Raw genomic sequence first — 21,734 nt, 5'->3', positions numbered from 1 at the left:
TTACAGGGCTATTATCTGCAGTGATAAATGTGTGTCATCTTGAAAATCAAACACTAGCATGTATCTCAGTGGTTTTAGAAAAGATGTTAGTTCTCTAACTGTGCATTTATTACTATTTCACAACTACCCTAATTTACCAGTATTTTTCTATGGAAAGGATTCACAAATTTTTATCAAGAAGCTGTATTTCAATAAAGGGTTTAAAAGGCTATCTACTGCTTTGTCAGGGATAGAGATAACTTTCTTCATAGTAGCTGGTATGGTGCTTTCTTTTGGATTTTTGACCAAAAAGGTGTTGATAACACACCAATGTTTTAGCTATTGCTGAGAAGTGCATATATAACTTCAAGGTCTTCTCTAATGCTTACCAATGGCAAGGACGCTGGGAATGCACAAGAAATTGGGAGGAGAAAGAGCTAGGACACCTGACTCCTAATGGGCAATGAGATATCCTAAACCATACAACATCATGTTCCAAATAAAGAAGCTGAGACAAAAGTTGCCTGACGATGGAAAGTAATGAATATATTCCTATTTTGCTTTGTTGACATGTGTAGACTTTGCTTTGCCAATTAAACTGTCTTTGTAACATGATTTCTCCCTTTTGCCCTTTTGATTCTCTGCTTTTCCTGAAGCAAAGTGAGTGAGTAGCTGGGTTAACCCACCCAGAGGACATGGATGACTAATTCTCTCTGAAATAGGGAATCAAATTTTGAAACTAGCAGACAGGACTTCTTCTGCTCATTTTTAAACCACTGGAATAACAGGCCTTTCTACATACGGCTAAAAACACTACAAGTATTACATACACTTTTGTAAAATAATAACCCAAGAAACTGGTTCAGACAAACATGCATATAGATATATCTCTGTGGTTTTTGCATTAATAAACTAATGAGAGTAATTCTTTTCACACAGCAAATTGTGGCATTACATTTCACACCACACAATTGATTAAAGCCCCAAATCCTAAAGAGAGAAACTCAGGACAGAGAGATAAGACATCAGGGAATAAACAACAATATGATTGTAAAAGTAACACAATTTGTTGAATATTCTGTAAAAGAATACTGCAATGTATTTCTAGGCACAGCACAGTTAAATACACTTTTATCTCTACTTATGTTTTGGTTAGATCATATTCTTGAAGCTTGATAATTTTTTTTACATTTTTATGTGGATTTTTTTTTTGTTTATTTCAAATGGCATATATTGGGGGAAAAAAAATGAAACAAAGCAAAAGTATTTTTTCCTGACACCAAAAATCCTCATTTAACCTTTACAGTCCAGTTTCTCTTATTCTCCTTCAATATGCCTTAAGCTCCTTAGCTCTCTATTTTTCATCTTCCTTTCACATTTCTTAGAACTAAATATATCTCTTCTTTCTGAAGACCTTCCTATCTCTGCAGCCTGTTTCATCATGTAACTGCCTGTGTCCCTTCAAAAAAATGTTTTTGTAACCCTAAGTGAAATGACCTATAGCCAACCCTTTTTTTCTTCCCAATGAAACCAAATTCTCTTCTTTGACATATTCACATATCTCTATTCTCTATTTTTCACCTACCTGCCACTGTATCCTACTTCTTTCATGGCTGGAGAATTACTTGAGCATTTTCTGTATTTATGTAAAATGTCACATACATATACATACAATACTACTATTAACTTTGATGCAATTACAAATCTGTGCTTTTCCTAACGTATAAAACCTAGAAAGACAGTAACATTCTACAGAGTCAAACAGTCTAATTAAAGATATGATATGAATGGCAAAATTGATAACCACCAACCTGTGCTTTCCTCATATAGGCTAAAGGTTCTTTAATATGTTCAGGTGGTGCTGCAGGATGACATGGCGAAGGAAACCTTAAGAAGAAAATATGGTAAACTTTAAATATTCTGATGTTTTATTTTGCTTAATTAATCCTGTATTTGTAAACCTAAATACAACTTCTTTCATGAGAGCACTAGCAAAACCACAAGTGTATGTTGATCAAACTGAGTATTATTTTTTAAAGTATTTTTTTCCTCATCCATTCTATGGATACAAATAAGATATCAATTTGCAAGAATTGATAACATTTCACAGTGAGTTTTTCTTGTATTAAAAATAGCACATCCTAGTAATTTCACTTATTTATAAAAGAAATAAAATAATTACATTAACAAATCAGGTGTTTTAAAGGTGTACTCTCTTCACATCATGTCATGTTTATGATTCCCTGGAACTTTCCATCTCCAAGTCATCACATTTTATCAAGACACTATTTTTTTTTAGGGTTTCCTTTTAAAAATCAGTAGCAAACATGCACATGTCCAAAGTAATTAGAAGTTTGAGGTGTTGACTTGAGCAACGCTGAATATTCACTCACAAATTGCATTATGACAAAATATAAAAGCTGGAACAAAAATTAAAAACCAAACCAAAACACTAATTTCTCTTTCAGCAATGCAAGTTATTTCCAATGAGCTTTTGCCAAACATCTCATCCAGCTTAACTTTAAGTGTCTCAAATGTCTTTCAGGAAGCAAAATTTACACACAGCTTCTCTAATAGCCTGAATTTTCATTTCTTTGAATGCATTCAATCAGTTCCTGTTTTTGGGAAATCCACCCCAAATTTCTTCCCATTTTTAACTGATAAAGTCATTCTTTTACCTGCTGCAAATTTGTTATGGACTATTCTGGCCCAGTGTGTAAAACAGAATCAATACCAACAGATTTCAGAAATTATGTTTCTTGGCTTTTCCACAATGGTCATAAAATCATAGTGTTCATAGTTAATTTCAATTTTCAAGGGCTAATTTTGTTATTTTGCTGCTTATTTCCGTGCATTAGCCCTAGAGACAGGTAAATATTTTTCCCTGGAAAGATATGATGAAGATGAATCCTTACTAACAGATAGAAGCATTTTGCTGAATTAAATCCCTCATACTACTAAATATACATTGTGCTAAACTGGTAACTCTAACTTATTTAAATTAGCACAAACAGATTTGCATACATATTTCCTATTTTATAGTTGCATTTATGGCTATATCTGTTATGAAATTCAGCTTTCCACTGTGCCAGAATGTATCAAAAAATTATGCTTCCCAGAAGTCTAATCTGATGTTTGCTGAACAATAATAAAAAGGAAAGTTGACCAATTTTACTGTGTTTATAACCATACCCCAAGCATGATGAGCACTGACCTGGGAAGCCTAGAGATTTCATACCTTAAAGATTTTAAAAAATAATTAATACAACAAATATGTGCAATGCTGTGATAAATACCTCAATTAAAACTCATTTGCAGCAACTACCTCATTTACGTAAGAATCCTATTATGACCTTTGGTACCTTTGGAAATAAAGCAAAAAGGAAAATACTAAAGTAATTACAAAATGTGGTGATATTTATTTAACTTATTCTTTAAAACCCACTTGAGTCCAGTATTTTCACTAGGATGAAAAAGAAATAATGGCACTTTAAAAACAGAAACTAAGCAGGTACCCTTGCTATGACAGATATTGCAGATTATAGTAACACACCATACATCTCTATAAACAAATGGATCAAAAGTAAATCATGTGAGTAGAACTCATTAAATGAAATACTAAAACTCACACATTGAGTTCACTATAAACAGCATTCTGAAGCTTCTTTTCCCAACCTGTTAAAATAAAAAAACAACCAGAAGACAACTTTAGGAATTAATACTACTGGAACATCAATCAGAGGTTGCTTTGCAGTCACTGGAGTTTTATGTCTGGTCTCAGTTCATGTCTACCTACCAGAGAGACAGGAAGAGACAAGGAAACCTTAATCTAATTAAGACAGGAAAAAACTGCAAGTTGAAACCTCTGTAGAGACTGAATATCCTTTATTTCCATCTGCTGTTCAAATAATTACAGTACAGTTTTGGTTAAAAAATTTACATTCTATTTTTTCAAAGCCATCATTTTATTAAACCAACAATTAATATTAATAGACACAGTATTCCTGATGATTATAAATCTTTGATAATTTATCATAAATTCCTCACATTACAGTAACATAGCCTACAACTTTCAATGCAAATTGGAAATTTAACTAAAGGTAAAATTTTCATGAGTGTCTCCATGGAAGTAAATTTCCATTTTCAGAAGTGACTGAACTCTCGCTTCACTCAGAACTTTCTAAAAAATCACTGTATCTTATAAAATTATAAAAGCACTTTGCATAGTATGTTTTTCAAAATGCAGATGGAATCCAATAACACTTTCTCTTTTAAATTTTCTCTTATCTGATTTAATAATCTGGAATCGCTGAATGTCTGCTTCTGGCTACCGTCAGTGACAAGACATCAAGCTCCACAAACTACTGTTTTCATCCCTTATATCACATATGTTCTTACATACATCTATCCTACTCACAAATATATATCAACGAAGTATTACAAACCTGATGTCTTCAGAAAATCCTTAATATCCTCTTTTAGTGATTCCAGCCTAATTTCTGGTTTGTGTAGGCTAACCTAATATGAAAAATAAATAAATAAGCATCAAGAACTAAAGAGAAATTACATTATTCCAGTAGTTACTTACTAAGTAAGTAACAAACATGCTTAAGGATACACACAAAGCAAACTCCCTTCTTGAGCAATGGCTATAGCAGCCAAAAATATCAGTTAACTTTTTTCTCACTCAATCTCTTTGCCTTTTTCATCAATGCTAAAAGGTGTATGTGGAGAAGGAGAGAGAAGAAAAGAGTAGAATATGCAATGAATGCATATAAACATATACATTTAATAATCTGAGCAAATACCGCACATATTTAGCCCAAATGCTAGACTATACACATTAAGCAATTGGTCATAAGGTACACATGGGAAAAACTAGAAGCTAGTCAATGTATTTCACCTGAAAAAATAAAACTGAAAACGTTCCATAATTTTTCACTCAACCTTCCACAGTTCACCTCTTTCAGGTAAGAAATGCCATTTTCAAACCAAATAAACCAACTGTGCACCAAACATTCCCCACTGCAGCTGTGACTACTGTGTATATTGCAATGAAATGCACTCAACACACTAACCAGCTTTACAACCATACCATGACACAACCACACAGATGGTGCTGCACATCTTTCAGCAACAGCAGGACCAGCTGCTACAGCATCTCCTTCTACAGCTAGAGCAAGAGGAGAAAATGGACATATCACAGAAGTCCAAAAGGACAACAAGCAGAAGTTTCTGTGAAGTGCCTTCTAATATATATACTTCTAAGCATGGTACATGGCAATAGCTGATCATCAGATAATAAAGCTAAAGGTTTAGAAAAAAAATATCAATATTGCATGCTAACTTGAAAATAACACCAGAAGATCTTTGTGTCCACAGCCATGACAGCTCCAGGCATATGTTAGAAGCATATGGCCATATAATCTACATAGAAATGTGAGAAATCTCTTACTAAAAGCTACTCAACAATATGCTGTAGGTGTATCAGCTACTGATTCTATTCGAAGAAAGCAGAAAGCTTTCTTGCTGCAATATAACTTCTATAATTATTATTCAATTAAAAATAATCCTTCACCAACTTGTGCAGTTTTCCAGCCCTAACAGCACTACTGACAGCTTGGCATACTTTAAGTCCATGACAAACACAACTAAAACTCCAAAATCCTGTCATTTGCCTTACAGTTTCTAAAGAAAAGGCTGTTTCTGCACTGGAAAAGTCGGTCTAGGTGAATTCACAATGTAGAATTTTAAGGAAACCTTTCCATTTTCTCCAGATGAAGAATGGATAATAATGGAGAGAATGACAGCATCAGCACTTCTGCTCTTATTTCAAGCCCCCTTGCCATTACAGGTAAGGAAGGCATTTTTGTTTGGTTTATTGACCAAAATAGCAATGAGAATGTAAGCATGCTTCTGAGAAAGAAAGGTTGTCATATGCACAGACCAGAGGGTGTGGTGAGTTGCATAACTCTCCTGTCAGACGACAAACACGTATTTCATTCAGCACAATGGTAAAAGCTGGCAATGGATCGTTGCTAATGTCTGGGAAACAAAGATTTTTATATGAGATCTTGGGCAGCTCACAAAATACCCTTTTAAGCAAAAACCTCAAGGAGTATTTTACGAAGAATTCCTTCTGAAGTTTGATGGGAAGTCCTATGTCCTTTTTGGACACAGTCAGGCTGAGGGTTTTCTCTGCAGCAAGGCAGTGGTTTTGTGCCTCTTCTGCAGAAATTTTAAATAAAGTAACACACATCAAGCAGGGCAGATTTTGCCACACTCTTCCTCAGAAGTTTTTGTGCACCCTTTTGTAAATGTTCAGCTTTGTCTTTGAGTTAAATATGGCTAATTCTAATCCCAAGGTCCACGGGGTGTTCACCTGTCAGGCCTGGCACACTTTTTAGATGCACAAAAAAATACCCTCACAAATACAACTCATTGACAGATGATGAATCACACAAAAAAGAAAGCTCCTGTACAATCTGCTATAAAATGGGTTAATTATCTTGACGTTGAAAACAGTACAAGGCATGATGGAACTGCAATCAGAACAGTATTTTAATTCTCTGCTGTCCACACACCTGTGAGCTCTTGGCTTATAAAGGAATATCTGATACTCCTATTGACAAACAACAGGGGGTTTTGAGATTCTTGGAAATTCTGGAAATTGATACAGCATATCACATTAGAAGGCATTAAGGAATTCAGCCCACAGACTACTTCCCATTTTCCCTGGCAGGCCAAAAGAACAACAGAAGTCTTTCTTGTAACTGCTGTTCCCAACAGAGCCTGCTCCCCAGCTGCAGACCACAGAACCCAGTGACTTTCCTGTATGCAGCAGAAAGGCAGTCAAAAAGGAGTCAGGACAGCACATTGGGGAAAATTTTCTCCAAAGATTACATTAGTGCATCAACCTGCACTGGTTACCTTCACCTCTTCATGCCCATGTATTCAGTCAAGTATTATTTCATTATCCCTGCAGCAGCCAATATTCTTAGGCTAAATCTTTAATTTATCAAAACTCTATCTTTAGCACATTTCCTTCGTCATTTTGCTTCTCTTTGCTGAAAAAGCTTTACTAAGACAATTTTTCATATAAGAAATTTGAAAATTCCCCAAAAAATTTTGTGGGCATTTTTGCCTCCACTTTCACCAATTCAGGGTTCAGTTGCAAAAGCCTCCTCCTATTCACACTCTCCCTGTTGTTTACTTTACACTCTCCCTGTTGTTTACCTGTGTACTAAAATCAACACATTCCTAAATGCTAAGCAGAACAAGAGAGCCACAGAAACTGTTTGGGACTCATTACCCACTGGATTCCTGATGAAGTTTCAAATCAGAAATTAGATACTTGAGAATGTGGCAAACAGTTCAGCTGGCAGCTGCAGCCAGCTCTAACACAGACCATACTCTAGTTCTGTATAACACAACAAGAGAAAATACTCATTTGGTAAGTTAAAGGAACTCTCTTCAGAACTGTTTTGCTGTAATTTAACAGTATGGTACTTCTTTGGGTATTTATGGGAACTTAATTGAGGAACCAAGGAGACTTAGCAGAGCTGATGTTACAAAATTGCTAGTCCAGGTCTCCCACATAATCTTGTTTTTCCTTTGGATTAACTGATTTAATTTATTTCTGTGTTGTATGGAAAACACATTTAGATATTTATACTTTAGGTAGGGTTGACTTGTTTTAAACTGCTTGGCACAACATACTAAGGTTCATTTGCATTTTCATTCCCTGTGATTTTTTGGTAGAATGAAAAATATGTTGACAAAATTTTATTTATATAAAAAAGCATTACTACAGCTTTAAACAGATAAAAATGCCTGCCTAAGATTTATTGGGAGAAAATCCCACATTGACAAGATTTGTACTCATGAACTGAATTAATTCCCTGCATGTTCAAAACACAGCAAACACCTATGTAGAACTACCAATTTCAATACACACACCTTGATGAAAGGGTATCTTAGTTCTATAAGAAAAATACTATCTGTTTTACTACTATACTATACTACTATATACTACTATAAGAAGTCTATCACAAGCAGGGTGATGGAGAGTGAGCAATACAGGGGAACTATCCATGAAGGCAAAGGGTGACAGCTAGTACAGTGAAAAAGTCAAATATTCACAGGCCGAGTCAGGCCAATACTTTCAGAGCCCTGAAGGAAATGGGGAAGAAAGCCAAACATTTCAGCAAGAAATAACAAATTATTTTTAATAAATGTTAATGCCTAACATTTTTTCCTGTAAAGCTAACATTTGCATAATCTTATGGAGGGTACTGAGGTCCAGGCGTGGGATGTCTATGTTCCTCTACAGTCTTGGTCAGCTTCTTGTGAATCTACTCCTTCATAAAACGAGCTATCATTACAGCCATGGCATCCCCCCATCCTTCACCTACAGAACAGTAGGGTAGTTCGGGGGACTTTAAAATTTTGCCAAATTCACTGGTGCCTAAGGTACCACTAACAATCTTGTGTGTATGTCTTTGATTTTGGCAAGGTATCCTGCTGAGATCTGGGCAGTCATCATCATAAGTCATACCCTAAATGTAATCTCTCTGAACCTGGATGCCAAGATGAAAGAAAATCCAGACATTCAACACTGATGTGGCTGAAAGCAGGCAAAAGGATAGCACAACAGTAAAATAATAAAGTTGGTGGAAATAGTAAATTGATTCACAGAGGAACTGAATACAGAGATCAACCTTTTTGCAAATTAGCATCTAATTTTGAAAGTGGCATTTAGTCATCATGACTGGAGCAGCATTGATCACGTAAGAGATGATCAACCACAACATTCAAAGAAGCATAGGAAAATAACTAGAGGACAAGAAACATACTAGTAAGAGGAGGCTTGACAGAACAAAGTGTTCCAGCATAACTCCTGTGTTAAACTATTTCTTTTCTCAACAAGAATAAACACTGCAGAGAAGTGATCCAACTATAATGAACTGTGGAATCACATCAGGTGAACACATATTTTTATTCTGTTGCAAACAGTTCTGTAAATAACTTTACACAATCCTAATATTTTTACAGGCTATCCACCATAATTTCTCTTCAAAGCCTTTTTTGTTTAGATAAACATGTACCCTGTCAAAGCATTTATTACTGTTCAGTATGTTTTTGAAGAAGTAGACAATGTTTTTTTGTTTTATTGCTATTATTTCCCAAATTACAATAAAACACAATCCCCAAATATAATCCATCTTTAGAAGAAGTAAATTCATTGAACACTAATAAATATTCACCTTTCTTTATGTACTTCATTCTACCATAACTGGACTTTATCAGAACCAAGCTGACTTGGTAAAAACCACTTAAAGCACAATCACAACAATTTCAACATTAACACTCACTAAAAACTTAAAGCAGCACAACTTTAAGGGAGAGGTTTTAATTTAGGTTATAGATTTCTGTAAAATAAAGAAGAATCATTCTGAGCCTAACTAAACAAATTTCAGTGCGTGAAACCCTGATTACACTGACAATCTTCCAACCCTTCTAAATTTCTACATGAAATATACTAAGGGAAAAAGTACTGTGAACTTCCTTATACAAGTAAAAATAACCTAGCAGATACAGAGAGCTCAGTCAGCCTCATATGGAAGTAAACAGCTTCAAATGTTATACTACAAGATACAAGGGTATATTTCAATGATGTAAGTTTAATGTTTAATGAATTTTCTAGATTTTTAATATAAAATTAGTGCTGAAAATACACACACAAGGCAAAAAACAAAATCCACATTACTAAAAAAGTACTACTCTGCCAATCAAGCTTGTATTGCTTCTGAACTTCATCATCTGATCAACACACACTTAACTACATTCAATTTAAAATTCACTGTAATGCAAATATTACTGCTGAACCACTTAAAACAAAGGTACAAGCTCTATCACTAGGGATAATAAATCCTTTGCCAAATACAATACACGAAAATGAACCATTAATTATCCATGATGACTCATGAGCCTCCATTTGTTTGCTAATTTTTATTAAATAAATGCTACATTGCACAGAAACATTCTCCTTCTTAATTTGATCTTTTATTTAAGTTGAGATTGATATAAATTTCTTTTTTTTTTTTAACTGGCAAAAAATGTCATGAAAACAATATTCTGAGACATCTTGCAAACCATTCACTCTATACAAATTATTTGAAGCTTATTTACCTGCCCTTTCTTTAGAAGCACAGACAGGCACCACTCTGGCTCCAATGCTCCTAGTGCTCCCAAAGCAAGTCCTCTCCTCCTTTGCCCTATCTGAAGTCTTGTAAAGACCCTTACCTCTCCCTTTGATCCATGTTGCCTTTAAACCCTTCTGGTTTATTGCAGGTCTGCCCAAAGGATGGCAGATTCTCCTCCTCTGGACAGTGCTTCTGATCATGACATCTCCCCTCCACCCTTCTTTGTACCCTCAGATACCTCCATCAATTTATTCTCACTCCCCAAATTAATTGCTGGAGTGGGGTGGGATGGGGTATCAGGCCTGATTTTTACACTTACATTACCCCTTCTAGCCTACTATAACAGCCCTTAGCATGCCTTTTTACAAGTTCCCCTGTCCCACTCCAGCCATACCTATAGGAAACATCTGAGAACGTTTATGCAGACAATGCCAGGGGGACTCCTTCCATTGTGTTTTTCTTGTACCATTTAAAACATAATTTACAACCTTTATCTTTTCATTTAGAACCTTTCATTTTTTGTCACCTCCTGTTCTAGGAAAGTTCTTTAGAACTAAATTACTGAAGCTTTTGTTTGTTGGTTTCTTTTGTTAGGGTATTTTTTAATTTTGTTATTTGCCCCTGGTCACTAGAGGTTCTTAGCAACTCTGGGCAATAGACTTATTTCTATTAGAGGTTTGCATGGGAAAAAAATTAAGACTGATTAATCTTAACTGATTAATAAAGCCCAACTTCCTTCAAAGATTATGAAAAATAAATTTTCTGAATTGGCTGCAAATGAAAATGTGCCAAAAAGGTATCACTTTTTTCATGTCTCTGAATGGCTTAATTTTTATTGTCAGTTCACTGAGACAGATAATCCCTAAAGCAGAATTTTTGGAAGATTTCACAGATTTTTAAAACTGCATTTTGTTCTTGTCTTATGTCCCATGTCCATGTCTTAGTTTTTCTAAACACCTCTAATCTCTACCTTAAAAACATTTACAATTCAGAAAGGGAAGAGAAAAATTGAGATAAAAACCAAGCAAATTTTATTACAAACTTGCACAGTGAAGTTGTGTCCAGAAAATGAGGTCTCTCCTCTGCTAGCCCACTAATGCCAGCAGCAATTCTACCTGTTTGAAAAGTTACTACCTAATACTTTGCCTCTTAGTCACTGTTACTCCTTCCTATCACACTACAAAATACGTTCAGAAGAAATTCCAAATCAAATTATATGCACATTAGCACTATTACCTGCATGAATGTCTCTTACTAACTGCAGTAATAGATCAATATAGCAAGACTCAACCTACAAAAACCAACTTAACATTAATTTACTTATTCATTCATCACTTACAAGCATATGACACTACCTCTACTTCAATCCTTGGGATAAAAATGTGATTATCTTGGTATCCCCAGAGGTCAAGCTGTGACAGCAAATCATTTGATGCCCATGCCAAAGTTATTTCAAAGAGATTGTGTATCACAGCCCTTGACACTTGCTCAGGCTCCCAGTGACAGCCAAGCAAAGCACTGGTTTGATCAGTTCATAACCACAGGGCTACTCTATCACCTCTCACAAATTATGTCAGGACACTGTGTTTTCCCCAAAATTCTATTAACTCATCAATGAAACCATTCATCCTGAGCTCTCCTTCCTAGAAAATAAAAGAAGAGATGAATTTGCAAAACACAGCTTTTCTCACAGCTAAAATACTGTTTGTGAGACTACATGTTCTCTCAGAATTTCAGGCAATATGGACTTTACGATCCATTCTGATTGTTTCAGAGACAGTAAATATTTTTGAGGAACAAATATCAACAGCATCATTTTCCATCTTAAGAGATGAAGAATATTTATGAAGTATAACTGCAGTATAAATATCCAAAACAAAAGTAAGTTTCACTCTGATGCATTGCTTCCAAAGACTTCTCAAAATACACTGTGCATCTCCAAAAATAGTTTAAAAGCCGCTAAAAAGGATCACCTTTCAAAATCACAACTGGTGCAGACCGAGCACTGTTAACCAGCAGACAAAAAACTCCATCACATCCTACCAATAAACTAGAATTCAGGTGTGATGCACAGCAACAGCTAAAATTTCATATTTGACAATGCAATTCCAGCAATACCCCATGTAATGGAGTATCAATCATTAACTTGATACTGAAGCAGAACTCAGAAACTTTCAGAATTCTGTACAGCTGCTAAGGGAAGGGCAGAAGACAAGCCACTGACTGAGGGGCCCTTGCTTGCACGGTACAGCACTAACATACTATCCAAGCTTTATAAACAAAACAAGTCTTCTGTACATGAAAGAATGTAAATGCACACAAGGCCAATAAAAAAACCCTCTCTAACAAGAACACACAGATTCCTGACAAACACAGTCTACATTTGGCTCTACCAATTTAAACTACAATATCCACGAGATAATTAACTCGATTGAAAAATCCCATTGTTGATGTATCTATAAACTTTCAGATCACTAAACTATAGCTCTGATTTAACCTATTATAAACCCTTTAAACACAACTCTAAGAATCAACTTGAATATTTGTCGCCCTGATTCTTTTCTTTTCCCCTAGCACTTCATATGACTAGGAGATCATGACCTATATAAACACTTTTTTTTCTCCAAGAAATCTGTAAAACAGTACTCTGCAAAGCCATCACAGCAGATACAACCTTACTTCCAACAGGGATTTGGGCACCTCACTGCCCATTCAGACTCCAAACACCACCTTGGGAGGGCACTGCTCACATTCTCAGTGTCCACCTGCACAAAATGGCTCCATGAAACAGCCACCCACCAGCAGCTTCTAAACACCCAGCCAATCCTGAGGACACCAAGCTTCCTCCTGTCCCAAAAAACCCATGCAAAGTATTGAATAACTGTGGAATCAGGCCTGCCAGAGACACGGATAAAAGAATGCAAGGGAGTGCATTCAGGTTTGTTCGAAACAGGAACAGAGTTGTTAGAAGGGAGCCCTGTTCACCACCTGCTTTGAGGAGACAGTCTGACTCTCCACTCCTCATGTCAGGTTATTTAGAATACTCAATTTCCCAACATTTAGCAGAGCCCAGCCTCTAAACTCTTTCATAATTCCAGCCCCCTTCAAGTCATGCACATTGGCTTATTCAAATATTTAGAAAGCCCTGTCAACAGAAGCAAGGTAGACACACACTTATAAAAGCATTTAGAGACCAAATCAGCAAATTTAAATACAAAACAAACAAAAGACAGGCAGTGATGTCACTTGCTATAGAAAGCTTCAGGCACATTCAAAGAGGAAAATCATGTTTCATTTAAAAATGCAACAAAATTAATAGACAGATAATGGGCATGGTATCCTAAAAAAAAAATAAAAAATAAAATATATATATATATAAAAGCAACAACAGAAGCAAACCAAAAAATAGCCCCAAAACCCCCTGCATAATTTTAAGCAATGTTTGAAAAAAAAAACCAAAAAAACCCCCAAAACCAAAAGTACAAGATTTTATAAAACCTACCCAAAATATTTCAATAATGCACAATATTTGTTACAGGACCATGGCTAGGTTATTATGATCATGAAAATTGATGCAATTTTAATCTGAAACATTCTAAATTAAATTCAGCTGAAATATGAAAATCAGGCTCCAAGTGCAGATAAGCTATTAAATAGAAAAAAAAAGCAATTGTTTTCCCAGCTACTAAAATTTACTTCCATACGTGGTTTTTCATTTATTTTCACTTCCTGTCACCAAATCCTCATTTTCTCAGGGACACTAGGGGAGCGGGGGAGGCTGGGTGGAATTTAAAGCTCCCCAAATTAAAGATTAAAAAAGCAATTCGTTCCAGGACCTATATTTGAAGCAGTGAGATTTCAGACGGATAGTCTTCGTATTCGCTGCGAAATCCTTGGGTCCCAAGGGGAAACACAATAAACAGGGCTCTGGAAACCAAACACACCGCTCTCCGGCCGGCCCAGGAGGGACAGGAGCGGGACAAGGAGGAAAAGAGGGAGGGGACAAGCGGCGCCGAGAGGCCCCGGACCCCCTGCCCACGAGGAGGCCGCAGGGGCCGGGGGCGACGGCGGGGAACAAAGCGCCGGGGAGGGGCAGCGCGGAAGGGAGGCGTGCGTGGGGGCACAGCGGCAGGTCAGGGCTCACCCGGGCCTGTCGCTCCAGCTGTGAGTGGAGGCTGGAGCCCTGCAGCCGCTGCACGACCCTCGCGATGGTGAGGGACAGCCCGCGGTCCGGGTCCAGCATCGCGGCCCCTTCGCGGCCGGGCCGCCTTCGCCGCCGCACCGCCGCGTTACCCGGCAACGGCGGCCGCGGCGCCGCCCTGCGGCTGCGTCCGGGCGGGAAGCGGCGCCGCAATGAAAGGTTCCCCGCCGCCGCCGCCCCGCCCTGGGGGGGAAGGAAGCCCACAAGAGCCGTAGATGCTCCTGGTCAAAAGGAGCGACAAAAGTCAGAGGGTCCCCAAGCAATCAGAAAGTTTTATTAGAAAACTACTGGAAATTGTTATGCCCTGACCTCCTATATAAGCACAGACAGAAAGAGGGGAAGAGAGAGAGAGATGAGGAGCCCTGGTTCCAGCGCAGCGGCGATTCAGCTGCTGGCATGGCCAGGGTCCTGGGAGGATAGCTCTTTATGGACAGGTTTCTCCACCCCGAAGACACGTTTCTGTGTGCTTCTTGAGGGACACAAGTCGGCCTGTACTGACGCGAAGTTTTCTTGCACTTTTGGATATTTTGCCTTGTCTGCTCGGCATGGTTAGTTGAGGCTCAGCTGCGGGAGCCGACACAATCGTCACTTGAGCCGGGCAGCTGTGTGGCACTACGTGCACATCCCTGCTTGATCTACAGGCCGGGAACTGATCTGTTGAGCTTCTCTGGGAAAATCTATTCCTATGTGCACCAGAAACAGAACCATGTAATCAATCTTTTACTTTATGAATTTACTAAGTCAAAATGCCCATTTTTAAAGTCCCAGAAGAACTGATAAATGAGCTAAGAGAGGAGATAAGGTGGAAAAACTAATCGATGGCCTCCAAAGCATTAGGACCCGTTTTCAGCTCTGAGGATGACCTCTGTAAAACAAAGAATGTTTCAAGATTCTGAAACATCAGGAGTAAGTTTTTCACTGTTGGGAGTGACAGATCTGAGGAAATTGTCGCTGTCATCAGTTATGTCAATAGGAAAAACAACTGCATATATTAGATATAAAAATGCACCCGAACTCATCTGTCTGCAACCAGTTTTGACTCATCTGTGAGCATTTCTGGATAACATGAAGTTTAAGGAAGAATAGTACCAGAAAGTCAGTTATGAAATTCTTTAATGAACTGTAGAGAAACCTGAAAATGTCACTTATGCTGATCAAGATACCGAGGAGAGTTTGCTTCTCAGTTCATGAAGAGCATGGGGAAATCAAGCCCCCAGTTGTTTACCAGTGCCTTGAGTGTCTATTCTGATTTGCATCAGGTTTTCTGTCAGTTCTTTGCTTATATGCATGTATGATGTTAGGGGCAACAGTAAGCACATTTTTTTTCTCCTGTGTATTGAGAGAGTTAATGATATTTTTGTCTAGATTCCCAACTGAATAAGTATACAAAGTGTAATAGCTTTCTGTGCTAGTTCATTAAAAAAGTCTGCAAAATGTACCCATATAGAGAGTACCTCATCTCATTTCGGTTTGTTTGTTTTGTTTTTTTTAATTGATGTGGATCATTTGTTTGCGCAGGAATGTCACCTGCTAAGGAAAGCACATGCAGAAAACTGAAGCATGACCATAAGCTCTGCAGGTCAATAGCCGAGTTTTACATTTCAGCTGCAAGTGTAAGCGAAAGCCCTCCCCTCTTGCCTGGCACAGTCCTCAGCAGTGTTTTCCTTTCCCAGTGGTAAGCAAATCTGTGGACTGCCACAGGGCTGGAAGTCTTACATTGTATTTGGTGAGTGTGTTGTTTGTCAGGGCTGCTTGATGTGTGAGGACTCAGAGGCTGGGTGCATTCCTTCTGGCAGCACAACACAGTCTCGTGACAGGTCTTGGAGTGGGGCAGAAGACACAACACAGTGCTGATTAGGAGGGTGTGTTTCCCTGCTGCTGGGGAATATGGGGAAACCATACAACAGGTGAGTTTCACGTGCAATGCATAGGACTTTGCAGGTCTGCAAAAGCCATCCCAATCACTAGAGGTCAAGAAAACAGAACAAAAAACTAACGGCAGCTGTGGATGAGTAATTTCTTGCGGTTGACTACCTCTGCTCCAAGGTTGCCTTTATAACCCTCTGCATATGCACATCTGTCAGTCTTCATAGTTTTAGGCTGTTTCTAGTCTGGTTTCCTTCCACGAGGTTTCTCTTTGGTCAGTTACATCTCCAGTATGGGTAGGAAAACTTGCTTCTTGTAAATGCCAATCCAAGCTTAAAAGTAGGGTGATATAAAGAGATAATCTACAGAATCTTACCAAGGGCTGTTAACAGCCTATTGTGTATCCCTACCATATCTAGTTAAGAAATCTCATGCTTAAGTGTGTGCTTCTTTTTTGTTTCCTTACAAGGAAAGTACTACATAGCAGCTTGAGAAATACAGGGTCATTATTAGAAAATATCACTTAAATAACAGGCATTGGCAGGAATCCCAGCTAATGCTTTAGCCTATCCCCTTGGTATCACACAACTGGTTTAACTTGGTTCATGTGTTAAGTTTTTGACAATTACAGCTTTTTCATCATGATTTACTTGTAAACTGCAAGAAAGCAAGCAAGTACAGTAAGCATAGAGTGGTTTGGTGATGTCCAGCACCACATACCAGAGGTAGCTTGTTGGTTTTATCAGGGGGTCTGGTGTAGATGTCATAGATTTTCTGTTTTGGGTTGTTGGTCTTTCCTTCTCAGTGTCTCAGTCTTACACCCTTGAACACTAATTTTCTTCCCTTTGTATTCTTCCTCCATTTGCAGCTGCAGTGATCTACAGTGTTATACCTTACTTTACTGCATTTTGTGTCAAGTTACTTCACTTAACAGTACTTGATACTGGTATCCCAAGCATATTTAATTAATCTGCTACAACAGGTCTGGAAAGCATCAAGAATTTGGAAACAGAAAGTAAAAATTATGTAGTCAGTCAGCTTGGCTTTTTCCATGTAATATGGCAGTTGACCTCCAAATTAGGCACTGCACAGGAGGCAGTTCACTACATAGCACTACACAGTGAATTCAGCCTGACAGAGTATCATAAATATTGTGTAGCTCTCTAAGTTATTCCCCTTTTTTTTGTGCTACAGGAGACAATACCAGGAGGATGACAATACCAGGAGGATGACAATACCAGGAGGATGAATATATGGCAAACCCCAGTGGCAATCTGGGTCAGGTGTAAGGATGGTTGTGTCCCAAATCAGCCAAATGCCACAGAAACCCAGGTTCAGGAAAATAAAAAAACAAAAACCAAAAATCCCAAACCAAATCAAAACCAAAAACCAACAACCCAACCCAACAATTTTCTATTTTATACCAAAACAAAAGGATAAGACATTAGAGGAAAAAAACCCAACACAAACAAAAGCCACACACATCCTCCCTTACACCCCCAAAACTCCAAATCCACCTTTCTTCGGACAGGGTATTTTTATCCCCGCTCAGATAAACTGGGATTTTTGTGTAGTTGATTAGTGTTTTTTTCACCTAAAGAGCTACTCCTGTCAAAAACTTCATTTCTTCTTTCTCCACTTGGAACCATTTTAATTCATGAGGGCTTAAAATCTGTAACTCCAGTCCAGCATTTCAAGCCATTATCAGAACTTCTCCTGCGAACTGAAGTGTCAGGTTCTAATAGATTTCTCACCCAAGCAAGTACTTCAGAGAACATCATATTCACTCTTTTATTCAATGTGCTCACTCTTTATATTAGACAAATGTGTATTAAACTTTAATCTCTGTTATGGGCCAATCCTGCAAGCTCCTCTTCATAATATCCACTGGTTTCCTTGTGCAGTCTGAATCATGATATATTGTTTGGAGCTGATAACAGATGGATGACAACAGAAGAAAGATCTGTCAGTGACTCACCCTCCTGACTTTCAAACTTTATTCAAATTACCAAAAAGTGAGTGTGTATCTTGACAAGTTTCAATACTTTCTTCAAAATAATCAGTTCCTGTGGAGTAATGAGATTTTTTTTTGCCCCAATACCACTGATGCAATCTGAAGAATGTAGGAAGTTTAGATGATGTATCTTCACTTATCAGAGCAGAAAACATCCCTTAGTGCAGAATGTTGTTCATGAGAAGTAATATATTTTCTTTAATATGTGGCTGAACTTGAGAGCTAGACTTTGACTACCAATGATATCAAGGATTATCAGTCTAGTTTTAGGAGTTTCACATTGCTTCAGTTCTTGATTTTAGCTAATTTCCTACCAAACCTTGACTTTAGACAGTGTCAGCCTCCCTAGAGAGGACCATGTATCTGAGGTCATAATATATGTTAGTGGCACTTTTGGTAGCATTTCTGAGTCTTAGTAGGAACTGTGAGTTATCAGATATGTAACAAAACATGCACAGTCTCTAGTTTTTTTAGTCTTATTAGATTTAGTCAATTTTTCATGTGTTCTTTTTATTAGTCAAGTGACACATGTTTTAGCAGTAATATTCTGTATCTTCTGGATAGTAAAATCCCATGTGTGCACTTGCAGTGCACTATGATATAATTATGCTGATGTAGGATTTCTTGGGCTTAAAGCAGAAATGGAGTCTTTCGATCTAGATACACACTGAAGAGAAACACATGCTAAATCACAATTACAGTTGACACATTGAGTAGTTTATGCACTCCACACCTGGCATATGTATTTTGTTTCTTTAAATTGTATGTTCACCTGAGAGCAAGTCTGTTGGGGAATTTACGCAACAGTTGTACTTAGCCAAACCTTTTAAAAGACATGATTCAGCACTCACGAACAAGCATTTTCTCAGTTCACACATAGCAGCTTACTTTGGGTATTTCTTTCAAGGTTTTTACAAACTTTAACCAATTGGTCTGTGAGGAAGAAATGCAGTAAAAAGAACTGACTCGGTGGATTCTTGGTTAACATTTCCATGTCAGAGTTTACTGTGTGGGTGTGCTAGGGTGAGGTTCTTTTCAAACCTGTTGACTCCAGTGAGTCTATGTGATCTAAATACAAGCAGGACTTGGGTCCTGTCTGTCACAAGAAGTATGCTCTTTTTAAAAATGGGAACAATCTGATCTAGTGGATGGCATCCCTGCCCTTGGAGGGAGGGATTGAAACTAGATGATCTTTAAGGTTCCTTCCAACCCAAGCCTTTCTATGATGCTATGAAAATATCTAAAAACATATGTGTGGCAATGTTTTATATCTACTTTTGAAAAATGTCAAACCCTCTCATTCTCTGTTTGTTTGTTACAGAATATTGAGCATTACTCCACTGAAGCAGCTTCTTGATGCTATATCCTAATTGCAGTAGGGGAATTTTGTCTTCTGTGGAAAATGTAATAAATGTTTTAAGGTAGTCTGTTATACTTTTGTTCACTGCCTGGAATATATACAATTTATAACACAGTCATATCAGCGTGTCTGTTGCAAGTCTTCAACAACCAGCAGACCACTTTGGATACATTATTTAGTGTCTAGATCATAGCTGCCTTCTCCTTAATCATTAAGAGGTAGAACTATAAACTTCAGTGGCAGAACAAGGATTTCTTCTTGGGTACATTTTATTCTTCTGATTAAGATTTGATGACAAAGTTGATTAATCCTTTCTCTTCTGTCTTTTTTTTTTTTTTTTTTTAATCATGTGAAGGATTATTCCCTTGTTTCATTTCCTAGTTTGATAAGTTTTCAAACAAAATATTTGAAAATGAAGAATAAACCAAAAGGAACTAGAAACTCTTGAAGGATTTTTGTAATGGTTATGGTTCACCAGCTACTATATCTGTTCAAAGAAGCAATCTAGTTTTGGTCATGGAGATTTTTACTTCCATTACAAGGATTTTTCACATATCCTTTACCTTGATTTCTGCTTTCTTAACTTGATGTCTGCTCTGTTGAAAAGACAGCTGGAAACACAACAAAAAGGAAATGCTGAATGAGCAGAAGATAGCAAGCAAACCCTCAGTTTCTCAAGTTTTGTCTCCAGTGATGGTGCTTTCCTTTCCCTGTAGGGACAAATGCTATGTATAATCAAAAGGGAGCACGGGGCACTGATTAAATATCATCACCAGCTATGGAATAGAATCCTCTCTGACACATCTCAGGCCACAGTGGGACTGAAAGAATACAGTGTTGAAATACTTGCAGTTGTCTTGTATTAGTTCAAAAGAGAGTCAAAATGTGAAAGTGAGCGCTAATTTCTAAATTTCTACTGTTTCTCTGTTTGCATACAGGAATACATTGTTGTAGAAAATTATCTGAAACATTGATTACTAATACTGCCTGTTAAAAGGAATTGTTGTGCATATATGAAGCACAACTAGATGATCAAACTTTTACTGTGGAAAGAAGTTCACTATAACAACATGCTCAAAAATTCACCCAAAAAAGAGTGTAACAGTGGGATGGAAGAGCACACATATGTGAAGCACAGCTCTGAAGACTGGATTCAGTAGCAGACTACCCTGCATTCACTAACCCAAACCATACAAATTAATATGCAGATCTGCCTAAAGGAAAAATGACACCAAAATATTGTACACAGCTCTAGGGAGTACAAACAAACCCAAATGATTTGATTTCAGATGAAGCTCTGCACATTGAAACCAAAAATTTTAAATATAAAAATTCAGTTAGGTTTTCTGTTTTGCATCATGGTTTAGAGGTCTGTAAAGAAATCTTTCAAATGCACAACAAATTTGCTAAATCAAAAAAAGGACAGAGGTAGTACCTAAAAAATTGTATTATTTTGTTAATTACAGGATACAGGCTTGAATCTTACAATCTATATTGCAGCATGTTCCCAGAAAGACCAGGAAGGAAAATTAGAAAACATTCACAAAAGTGAATGTGCTAAAGGGTTCAGGAAGGGTTGAAATAAATTGTATTTATTGCAAAAAAAAAAACCCACAAAAGTAGAGACAAGGTATGAAACTGATTAACCAAACACTGTACAGCCTAGCTGAGACTATCTGTCATTAGTAAGCAGTCATATAGCAATGCAATTTATCTTTGGTCACTTTTGTTCTTCATAGGAAGGACCCCTGTGGCCAACATTGCTACCCACTCTCAAGAAAAAGACACATTTTCCAGAGCAGATGGGATAAAATGTGCTCTGAGCTTAAATAAACACATGTATACAACTCCAGCAGCTAGTGTGGATAAAATTCCCTGGTCTTTGTGTGTAACTGAACTGAGGCTTGCACTCAGAGAGAGTAGAGCAGGGTGGATTCCTGATGGATAATGTATAGCATCAACCTAAAATATAGAATTAAAATACCTCATTGGAGTTGATCAACAACAGAAGGGCTTTTTTGTTTTTTAATATTTTGTCAAAATTATGCTAATAACAAAAGCAGCATAATAAAATTTTATATCAAAGATGTAATATGTAAGTTCAGCCCT

The 21,734-nt window shown here is 37.4% G+C and overlaps 1 protein-coding gene across 2 annotated transcripts in view; it reads right to left on the bottom strand.

Moving 5' to 3' along the window:
* TBC1D19 (TBC1 domain family member 19) overlaps positions 1-14,516 on the bottom strand; it is a 46,846-nt gene extending 32,330 nt beyond the window's left edge. Inside the window, exons 1-4 of one of the 2 annotated variants that reach the window (XM_023925400.2) lie at positions 14,329-14,516; positions 4,425-4,497; positions 3,609-3,654; positions 1,791-1,866 (exon numbers count right to left, since the gene is read on the bottom strand). In XM_023925400.2, coding sequence (XP_023781168.1) covers positions 1,791-1,866; positions 3,609-3,654; positions 4,425-4,497; positions 14,329-14,427 — 294 coding nt within the window. In that variant the 5' untranslated portion in view covers positions 14,428-14,516. The remainder of the gene's footprint in view (positions 1-1,790; positions 1,867-3,608; positions 3,655-4,424; positions 4,498-14,328) is intronic. The other variant, XM_086890408.1, reaches the window with a different exon arrangement.
* Between the last annotated feature and the right edge of the window lie 7,218 nt (positions 14,517-21,734).

Source organism: Cyanistes caeruleus, chromosome 5 (assembly GCF_971803275.1).
Source record: "Cyanistes caeruleus chromosome 5, bCyaCae1.hap1.1, whole genome shotgun sequence".
Classification (NCBI taxonomy): Eukaryota; Metazoa; Chordata; class Aves; order Passeriformes; family Paridae; genus Cyanistes; species Cyanistes caeruleus.
This window is presented reverse-complemented; position numbering and strand designations above follow the sequence as displayed.